This window comes from Anolis carolinensis, unplaced genomic scaffold (genome assembly GCF_035594765.1).
Source record: "Anolis carolinensis isolate JA03-04 unplaced genomic scaffold, rAnoCar3.1.pri scaffold_15, whole genome shotgun sequence".
Taxonomy (NCBI): domain Eukaryota; kingdom Metazoa; phylum Chordata; class Lepidosauria; order Squamata; family Dactyloidae; genus Anolis; species Anolis carolinensis.
The window spans coordinates 5,506,567-5,517,522 of NW_026943826.1; the positions used below are offsets into that span (position 1 = coordinate 5,506,567).

A 10,956-nucleotide genomic window follows, 5' to 3' on the forward strand; every position below is an offset into this window, starting at 1 on the left:
TGAAAATTTCATTTAAACACACACACACAAAACTCGTCAAATGCATACAGTTCTTCCTAAATTGAAATTAAGAAATCTGAACACTGGCGAAAGTAAGACTTCAAGGCAGAGGGCTTTGATTTGGCTTTATTGAATTTTACATAAATGTACAGATATATAAAAAAGCCTGGCTCCTTGTGGACTCAATCTGAATGATTCACCCAATTAGGCCGTCATTTGGCTATTATGTCGGATATTGAACCTATCAATCAGTTTCGGTTAAAGAGGAAGGGCTAAGAGAGAAAGAGAGACGGATGTCTACAAAGAAATGGGTCTTTAATTTCTTTTCTTTTTCTAAAAAAAACATACTTAAGAAAAAGAAGACAGAGACTGACTTCGGAATATCGATCCTTGCCGTCCACTTTAAACTCAAACGAACGAAGGCACACAGAAACTGTGCTTCTAGACCTCATGGGTTACAAAACAAAAAAATTAAAAAATATAAATAGGAATGAAGACCAACATTTATGCACAAGTCTAAATTTAAAATCTGGGGAAAAGGGAGTTTGTTTTGTTTTGTTTTGACCACCGTCTGCTAAGTAGAATGATACTGATTAAGATGACAATGATTTTAAACTGAGTGGGTTGCTGTGAGTTTTCCGGGCTGTATGGCCACGTTCCAGAAGCATTCTCTCCTGACATTTCACCCACATCTATGGCAGGCATCCTAGGTTGTGAAGTCTATTAGAAATGCGGCAAGTGGGGTTTATATATTTGTGGAATCTCCAGGGTGGGAGAAAGAACTCTTTTCTGTTTAAGCAAGTGTGAATGTTGCCATTGGCCTGCTTGATTAGCACTGAATAACCTTGCAGCTTCAAAGCCTGGCTGTTTCCCACCTGGGGGAAATCCCCCATTGGGAGGCATTAGCTGGTCCTGACTGCCTCCCTTCTGCAATTCTCCTGATTTTTGAATACAACTTTTTATTAACTGTACTGATTTTAGAGTTTTTAAAGATAGCCCTTCCCTATGCGATCCAAAGCTAAGAAATACAGTAGAGTCTGCCTTATCCAACATAAACGGGCCAGCAGAATGTTGGAAAAGCGAATATCTTGGATAATAAGGAGGGATTAAGGAGAAGCCTATTAAACATCAAATTAGGTTATGATTTTACAAATTAAGCACCAAAACATCATGTTATACAACAAATTTGACAGAAAAGGTAGTTCAATACACAGTAATGCTATGTAGTAATTACTGTATTTACAAATTTAGCACCAAAATATCACAATTATTGAAAACATTGACTACAAAAATGCGTTGGATAAACCAGAACATTGGATAAGCGAATGTTGGATAAGTGAGACTCTACTGTATATATATTTGGCTGTGACAACAAATGCCCCTGCTCCAATTTACAAGCAAATTTAACTTAACAACAAACCTACAGAACTGGTCTTTTTTTGTAACTTGGGGGCTGCCTTATATATGTATATACTGTATTTGCTCGATTCTATTGCTCACCGTTTTTTTACTAAATTAAAAAAGGGTAAGGTTTCCCCTGACGTTAAGTCCAGTCGTGTCCGACTCTGGGGGTTGGTGCTCATCTCCATTTCTAAGCCGAAGAGCCGGCATTGTCCATAGACACCTCCAAGGTCATGTGGCCATGGGCATGACTGCATGGAGCGCCGTTACCTTCCCCCCAGAGCAGTACCTATTGATCTACTCACATTTGCATGTTTTCGAACTGCTAGGTTGGCAGCAGCTGGGGCTAACAGCAGGCACTCATTCAGCTCCCAGGATTAGAACCTGGGACCTTTTGGTCCGCAAGTTCAACAGCTCAGCGCTTTAATACACTGTGCCACCAGGGGCCCCTAAATTACCTTGACTAAATTTACCTTCCCAAAATTAGTATGCACATGAGATTTGAGAAATATGGTCAATACTTTTTTGGGTTTGGGGGTTCTGAAAATTGAGGTGTGCATTAGATTTGATGGTGCATTAGACTCAAGTAAATACAGTGTATGTGTGTGCCCATTCTTGGTTTGACCCTAGAGGAAGACTCATGTGTGGGGGGCAGATGCAGTTGGAATTGCCTGATTTTTCTGCCCACAGGGATATTCTTGCTGTCACTGGAGGAACATTAAAAGAGGTGGTGGTTCTCATAAAACTTTTCCTTGATTTAAGTCTACTGGGAAGAGGCTGGTAGCCATACAGTGGGTGGCTTTCACAATGTTCAACCTGATTTCCATCACAATTGGCAGCAACTTCCCGTCACACATCAGGGGGACAATGTCAGCCAGCTTATAAAGTCTATCAACAGGTGTGGGTTTAAGACATCCTATGACTATTCTACATGTTTCATTCAGTGCTATCCTGTTTCCCCGTAAATAAGACAGTGTTTTATATTAATTTTTGCTCCCAAAGATGCGTTAGGTCTTATTTTCAGGGGATATCTTATTTTTCCACAATGAAGAATTCACATTTATGGTTGAATTTTTAAAAAATGAAAATTTATTATCTGCTGTACAGTAGTTGTCATCACAAACCAGCATAACCAAACTGTGAATCCTTTCAAGAATTTCTATATTTTATGTTATTGCTATACTGTTTTTAAAATACTGTTTTAAATTTCTGTTTGTATGTTAATTTATATTGTTGTTGGGCTTGTCCCTGTGTAAGCTGTCCTGAGTCCCTTCTGGGAGATGGAGGTGGGATACAAGAATAAAGTGATTATTACATTATTATTATTATTATTATTATTATTATTATTATTATTATTATTATTTCTTGCTACTACCTTTATTTCCATGTACAACAATCTATGATGTGTACATTTACCGATCCTGCATGCTTCCAAACAAAACTTTACCAGGTCTTACTTTCGGGGGAGGTCTTATATTTAGCAATTCAGCAAAACCTCTACTAGGTCTTATTTTCTGGGGATGTCTTATTTTCAGGGAAACAGGGTATATTCACCTGCTTAGTACATCTTAATTATATACTTTCATTTAGATACTGCAAATCTATCTCAGCCCTGTTGGTCACAGTAAAGCACTCCATATTTTAAAGCATTTTAGTCACTCGTTTTTTTATTATGTTGGTAATGTGATGTATCATGTTTATTTAAGTTCTTACTTTTTTATCATTATTGGTTAGTTATTATAAGCGGGGTGAGCTCCCGTTTGTCAGCTGCAGCTTCCCATGCGGGGACATGAGAGAAGCTACCCACAGGATGGGAAAAGATCTGGGCGTCCCCTGGGCAACGTCCTTACAGACGGCCAATTCTCTCACACCAGAAGTGACTTGCAGTTGCTCAAGTCATTCCTGACACGAAAAAAGTTTTATGTTTTATTTATTGTGTTGACTGACTTGTTTGACCATTTTATTATGGCATTGAATGTTTGCCATTTTTGATGGAAACCACCCTGAGCCCCCGCCAGGGCGGGTTACAAATAAAGTTTATTATTATTATTTATTATTATTATTATTTTATTGTATGACACAGCAAACAAGATAGACATCCTGGATTTCATATCACAAAATCACAAGTCGAACACTTCCCAAGTGTCTAGGACTGTGTGATGTATTTTCAGATGATGCGCGCAGATCCCAGTAGGGTGGCCTTTTGCAGTTGGCAGATCGTAATTTTGTCAATATCTATTGTTTCATTATTATTATTATTATTATTATTATTATTATTATTATTATTTTGGGTCTGCACCCCCACCCCATACACTATCCGTAGGTTTCTGCAGGATGTTATTGTGTGCAGCTACTTGTTGGAACTTGCAACCTTCTTCAAACCTCCTCTAATCTGTTAATCTATTATTATGTTTGCATACTGTTTTGTATGTATGTTCTGGTATGCAGCTTATTTTGCTCTATGTTTCCTGAGAGGTTGCTGGAGGGGCTGTAGACTTATCCAATCTCCACTTATCCAACATTCTGTATTATCCAACGCAGTCGGCCTTTTAGTAGTGAACATTTTTGTAGTAAATATTTTCAATACATTGCAATGTTTTGGTGCTAAATTCATAAATACAGTAATTACTACATAATGCTACCGTGTATTGAACTGCTTTTATGTGATGTTTTGGTGCTTAATTTGTAAAATCGTAATGTAATTTGATGTTTAATAGGCTTTTCCTTAGTCCCTCCTTATTATCCAACATTTTCACTTATCCAACGTTCTGCCGGCCCACTTCTGTTGGATAAGTGAGACTCTACTGTATCTGATCTGAGACTGCTCAGACCTCAGACTCTGTTTTTAGAGTATTTCTTCTTAGTTTTTGGATTGCTAAGAGCAAACACTTGCTGTTGTAAGAAAGATGCCCTGTGCCACCTACATAAACTATCTCAAACATTTATGTAACTAAACTGATAAGTTGTTTATCTTTATTATACTGAAGACATGAAGGTTGTGAGTAAACCAAATACGTTATTTTCACCAATGTCTGCTTTATTTTGTCTCTTGAATGCGTAATATAAAACAAGTTGTTTTATGGGAGAGTAGATATATTTTTAGGCACTGAAAAACACTTCTGAAGAACTGCTATTTTATGCACTGGGATATTCTTTGTTTCCTAACAGACCAGAGACAACAAGTTATTCAGTCTAACAACTGAAGCCAATTGCCTTGCATAATTACATTTGGTTGTATAAAACTTGAGAAGATTCTACTCAAGCAGGTTTTTGGCTCTTATTCAAAAGACTGTATATGCCATTCTCTAAAAGGTTATGATCTCTAAAAGTTCATGCTTTTCTAAAATTCCTAAATGTTAGTGTTCTATTTAAGGTGACACAGAGATATTTAGGGTGGGAACAGTGCATCCCATTTTAATGATGTTTATGTGTGTGTGGGGGGGGGAGCCTATCTCAGGGGAGCATGCTTGCTCCATCAATGTCTAACATTTACACAATGACCAGCCACTGCCAGAAGAGACAGAGAGCTTCATCCATGTCAATGATCGTGCCATCACCATCTCCAGCCCATCCTCTGTTCAGATATCAGCCAGCATGCCAATGCCTAAAATCAAGAAACAGCTTCCTAAGATCCACAGAGATACTTGCAGGAACACCTCAGCAAGCAAGAATCCAAAAGTGGCAGGCTAAAATCCAGAACCTCAACCAGTGCCTGAGACCAGATGAGAAACTCCCTCCTGGGCACACAGAAGACAGGGCGACTTGGAAGGCAATGAACAGACTCCCCTCTGGCACCACGAGATGCAGAGCCAATCTTAGGAAATGGGGCTACAAAGTAGAGTCCACAACATGCGAGTGTGGAAAAGAGCAAACCACAGACCACTGACTACAATGCAACCTGAGCCCTGCCACATGCACAATGGAGAACCTTCTTACAGTGACACCAGAGGTATTCCAAGCAGCCAGCTTCCAGTCAAAGTAAATGTATTCTCAATATGCTTTTGACACGGATAAATAAATAAATATGTGGGGAAAGACCAGGGGGAGTTGGGGTCCAAAATACCTGTGGGCCCCAACTTTGCCCAGGCCTGGTATAAATAATAATACAGTAGAGTCTCACTTATCCAACATAAACGGGCCGGCAGAACGTTGGATAAGCGATTATGTTGGATAATAAGGAGGGATTAAGGAAAAGCCTACTACACATCAAATTAGGTTATGATTTTACAAATGACGCAAGCTTGTTTTCTGCTGCCCTGCAGACTAGGACACGGAACAATGGCTTCAAACTACAGGAAAGGAGATTCCACCTGAACATCAGGAAGAACTTCCTCACTGTGAGAAAGGCTGTTCGGCAGTGGAACTCTCTCCCCGGGGCCGTGGTGGAGGCTCCTTCTTTGGAGGCTTTTAAGCAGAGGCTGGATGGCCATCTGTCGGGGGTGCTTTGAATGCGATTTCCTGCTTCTTAGCAGGGGGTTGGACTGGATGGCCCATGTGGTCTCTTCCAACTCTACTATTCTATGATTCTATGAAGCACCAAAACATCATGTTAGACAACAAATTTGGCAGAAAAAGTAGTTCAATACGCAGCAATGCTATGTAGTAATTACTGTATTTATGAATTTAGCATCAAAATATCACGATATATTGAAAACATTGACTACAAAAAATGTGTTGGATAATCCAGAACGTTGGATAAGCGAGTGTAATAATGTAATTAGACTACTGTATGACCTTTACTACTGTTTCGATCCCATATGTTTTGGGTGCTATACTAGCTAAAGGTAAAGGTTTCCCCTGACGTTAAGTCCAGTCATGTCTGACTCTGGGGGTTGGTGCTCATCTCCATTTCTAAGCCAAAGAGCTGGCGTTGTCCATAGACATCTCCAAGGTCATGTGACTGGCATGACTGCATGGAACGGTGTTACCTTCCCGCTGGAGCGGTACCTATTGATCTACTCACATTGGCATGTTTTCGAACTGCTAGGTTGGCAGAAGCTGGGGCTAACAGCAGGCGCTCATTCTGCTCCCCGGATTTGAACCTGGGACCTTTCGGTCTGCAAATTCAGCAGCTCACCACTAACACAGTGAGCCACCACAGACTCCATACTATAGCTATATATTTATTATTATTTTATTAGTTTCCATTATTATTATTATTATTATTATCATTAGTATCACTATTTCCTATTACTTATCCAAGACTCACTTATCCAAGGTTCTGGATTATCCAATGCATTTTTGTAGTCAATGTTTTCAATATATCGTGATATTTTGGTGCTAAATTCGTAAATACAGTAATTACAACATAACATGACTGCGTATTGAACTCCTTTTTCTGTCAAATTTGTTGTATGTTTTGGTGCTTAAGTTGTAAAATCATAACCTAATTTGATGTTTAATAGGCTTTTCCTTAATGCCTCCTTATTATCCAAGATATTCGCTTATCCAACATTCTGCCGGCCCATTTAGCTTGGATAAGTGAGACTCCACTGTATTATTATTATTATTGTCTTAGAATCAAAGGAATATAATAATAAAACTTCAAAAGGTATTCATTGTCTAAACCAGGCATGTCCTACCAGCCTACTGCAGTGGTTCTCAGCCTGTGGGTCCCCAGATGTTTTGGCCTTCAAATCCGAACACTTCCTCCAAGGGGAACTAAACCACCTAAAATGGGCTCTACAGGCCAATGGATACTTCACCACAGACATCAGAAGAGCTGCGAGGCCAAGAACAAGCCATGAGATTCAGGACAAAGATCCACCCAGAGCGAGGGTGTTCTTACCATACATCAAGGGAACCATTGACAGCATAGGCAAACTGATGAAAAAGCACAACCTACAAACTATCTACAGAACCACAAAGAAAATCTAACAAATGCTACGGTCAGCGAAAGACAAGAGGGATCCTCTCTCCTCTGCAAGAGTCTACCGGATACCATGCAGCTGTGGACAAGTCTACATAGGGACCAGCAAACGCAGCATTGCCCAAACAAGAGTCAAAGAACATGAAAGGCACTGCAGACTAAGTCAACCAGAGAAATCAGCCATAGCAGAGCACTTGATGAACCAGCCTGGACACAGGATATTATTTGAGAACACAGAAATGCTGGACCACTCCAACAACTATCATGTCAGACGACACAGAGAAGCCATTGAAATCCACAAGCATGTGGACAACTTCAACAGAAAGGAGGAAACCATGAAAATGAACAAAATCTGGCTACCAGTATTAAAAAACTCAAAAATCAAAACAGTAGATGGGAACCAACACTCTGAGGGCAGAGGAGCCCCAAGGACGGCTATTGATTGAACAAAGGATGCCCCCCCAGGCAAGAGACAAAACCTTTCCAATGCTAATTAGGGTGATTAACTGAAACATTAATGCTGGCTTCCCAGTGACAAAGGACTCTTGCCACACCCTGGACTCTCCACAGATATACAGTAGAGTCTCACTTATCCAACACAAATGGGCCGGCAGAATGTTGGATAAGCGAATATGTTGGATAATAAGGAGGCATTAAGGAAAAGCCTATTAAACATCAAATTAGGTTATGATTTTACAAATGAAGCACCAAAACATCATGTTAGACAACAAATTTGGCAGAAAAAGTAGTTCAATACGCAGTAATGCTATGTAGTAATTACTGTATTTATGAATTTAGCATCAAAATATCACGATATATTGAAAACATTGACTACAAAAATGCGTTGGATAATCCAGAACGTTGGATAAGCGAGTGTTGGATAAGTGAGACTCTACTGTATATTCTTTCCTTCCTTGCCTAGTTTATCCATACCTCACAACCTCTGAGGATGCCTGCCATAGATGTGGGCGAAACGTCAGGGGAGAATACTTCTGGAACATGGCCACACAGCCTGAAAGACATACAACAACCCCACAGCTGGTAAAATGGCTGGGATGTCTGAGAGTTATAGGCCAAAACACCTGGGGACCCACAGGTTGAGAACCACTGGCCCATTGGCTGTTAGGAAAGGTGAGAGTTGAAGTCCAAACTTGGAAGGCCCAAGTTTGCCCATGCCTGGACAATTGCTGAGATAAATTGTGGGGGAGAAATCATTTTGTAGGGAGGGCCTGGATTTTTAAAAAGTATCATCATTAGCAGCAAAGGGAACCATCTGCTTTGTCCCAGCAAGTAGCAAAAACAAACCAACCCGTTCTGTTTGAAAAGGCAGAGGAGGCGCAGAAAGTATATGGGATGGCAGGTATGGGGCCCTGGCTATGAGGAAAGCAAGGCACGTTGCCCCTATTGCCCTCCTTGCAACACACACAAGGCTCAAAGGAAGGGCCATGGAGGCCCTTCTTTCACAGCTGGAGGAAAGGCCCCAGACCCGCAGGCCTGTCCCCATTTCCTTTCCTCTTACCTGCTGCCCAGGTTGCTCTGCCTGTTCCGAGGAGGCCATCTTTCCAGACCCGGATAATCCACCGCCGAATGGACGGATTCGGGAGGAAGGAGGCTCCGCGGGGAGGCAAAGGCAATCGAGCTCGGAGAGGATCGATCAACAACCCCGGCTCAGAGAAGAGACCCCAACCCTATCCATGTCAGGAAGGAAGAGACCATCTAAGCTAGTGCTTCTCAACAATAGAAATAATAATAATAATAATAATAATAATAATAATAATAATAATAATAATAATAATAATAATAATAATATAAAGAACCAGCTTTGTTTGAAGTCAAAAATCACAAACTCCTCAAAGCACAGCAAAGAATCAGTACAAGAAAACCGCACTACAAACTAGAGCTGGCAGCTGGCACTGCATGGAAAGTTCCTTGACAAAATTGAAGGAAAAGCTGACAAGGAGAAGACCTGGCTCTGGCTCACAAATGGGACCCTGAAGAAGGAGACAGAAGGCCTGATCCTTGCAGCCCAGGAGCAAGACATCAGGACAAAGGCAATTAATAATAATAATAATAATAATAATAATAATAGAAGACCTGGCTCTGGCTCACAAATGGGACCCTGAAGAAGGAGACAGAAGGCCTAATCCTTGCAGCCCAGGAGCAAGCCATCAGGACAAAGGCAATTAATAATAATAATAATAATAGAAGACCTGGCTCTGGCTCACAAATGGGACCCTGAAGAAGGAGACAGAAGGCCTGATCCTTGCAGCCCAGGAGCAAGCCATCAGGACAAAGGCAATTAATAATAATAATAATAATAATAGAAGACCTGGCTGTGGCTCACGAATGGGACCCTGAAGAAGGAGACAGAAGGCCTGATCCTTGCAGCCCAGGAGCAAGACATCAGCACAAAGGCCATTAAGGCCAAGATCGAAAAGTCAGCTGATGACCCAAAACGCACACTGTGCAAGGAAACCAACGAAACCATTGATCATATCCTCAGCTGCTATAAGAAAATTGCACAGACAGACTACAAACAGAAGCACAACTATGTGGCCCAAATGATTCATTGGAACTTATGCCTCAAGTACCACCTCCCAGCAGTAAAGAACTGGTGGGATCACAAACCTGCAAATGTCGTGGAAAATGAGCACGCAAAGATACTTCCGAATCCAGACTGACAAAGTTCTGGAACACAACACACCAGACATCACAGTTGTGGAAAAGAAAAAGGTTTGGATCATTGATGTCGCCATCCCAGGTGACAGTCGAATTGATGAAAAACAACAGGAAAAATTAAGCCGCTATCAGGACCTCAAGATTAAACTTCAAAGACTCTGGCAGAAAGCAGTGCAGGTGGTCCAGGTGGTGATGGGGACACTGGGTGCCATGCCAAAAGATCTCAGCCGGCATTTGGAAACAATAGACATTGACAAAATTAGGATCTGCCAACTGCAAAAGGCCACCCAACTGGGATCTGCGTGCATCATCCGAAAATACATCACACAGTCCTAGACACTTGGGAAGTGTTCGACTTGTGATGTTGTGAAACGAAATCCAGCATATCTATCTTGTTTGCTGTGTCATAATAAATAATAATAATATTGCTTGGTGGCCAATTATAGTCCGGCCCTCCAGCAGTCTGAGAGATTGTGAACTGGCCCCCTGTTTAAAAAGTTTGGGGACCCCTGATCTAGCTATATATAGTAGAGTCTCACTTATCCAACGTTCTGGATTATCCAAGGCATTTTTGTAGTCAATGTTTTCAATATATTGTGATATTTTGGTGCTAAATTCATAAATACAGTAATTACTACATAGCATTACTGCGTATTGAACTACTTTTTCTGTCAAATTTGTTGTATAACATGAGGTTTTGGTGCTTAATTTGTAAAATCATAACCTAATTTGATGTTTAATAGACTTTTCCTTAAGGTTAAGATTTTCCCCTTGACGTTAAGTCCAGTCATGTCCGACTCTGTGGGTTGGTGCTCATCTCCATTTCTAAGCCAAAAGACATACAACAACCCTGATTGTATTATGGTCATTTATCTGCCTCACAACCTCTGAGGATGCCTGCCATAGATGTGGGAGAAACGTCAGGAGAGAATACTTCTGGAACATGGACGTATATTCCTCACAACCTCTGAGGATGCCTGCCATAGATGTGGGCAAAACGTCAGGAG

The 10,956-nt window shown here is 40.8% G+C and overlaps 1 protein-coding gene across 1 annotated transcript in view; it reads right to left on the bottom strand.

Annotated features, from left to right (window-relative positions):
- pex14 (peroxisomal biogenesis factor 14) overlaps positions 1-8,900 on the bottom strand; it is a 157,202-nt gene extending 148,302 nt beyond the window's left edge. The window contains exon 1 of the mRNA XM_008121524.3: positions 8,790-8,900. Within this exon, the coding sequence (XP_008119731.2) occupies positions 8,790-8,828 (39 nt within the window). The 5' untranslated portion in view covers positions 8,829-8,900. The remainder of the gene's footprint in view (positions 1-8,789) is intronic.
- Between the last annotated feature and the right edge of the window lie 2,056 nt (positions 8,901-10,956).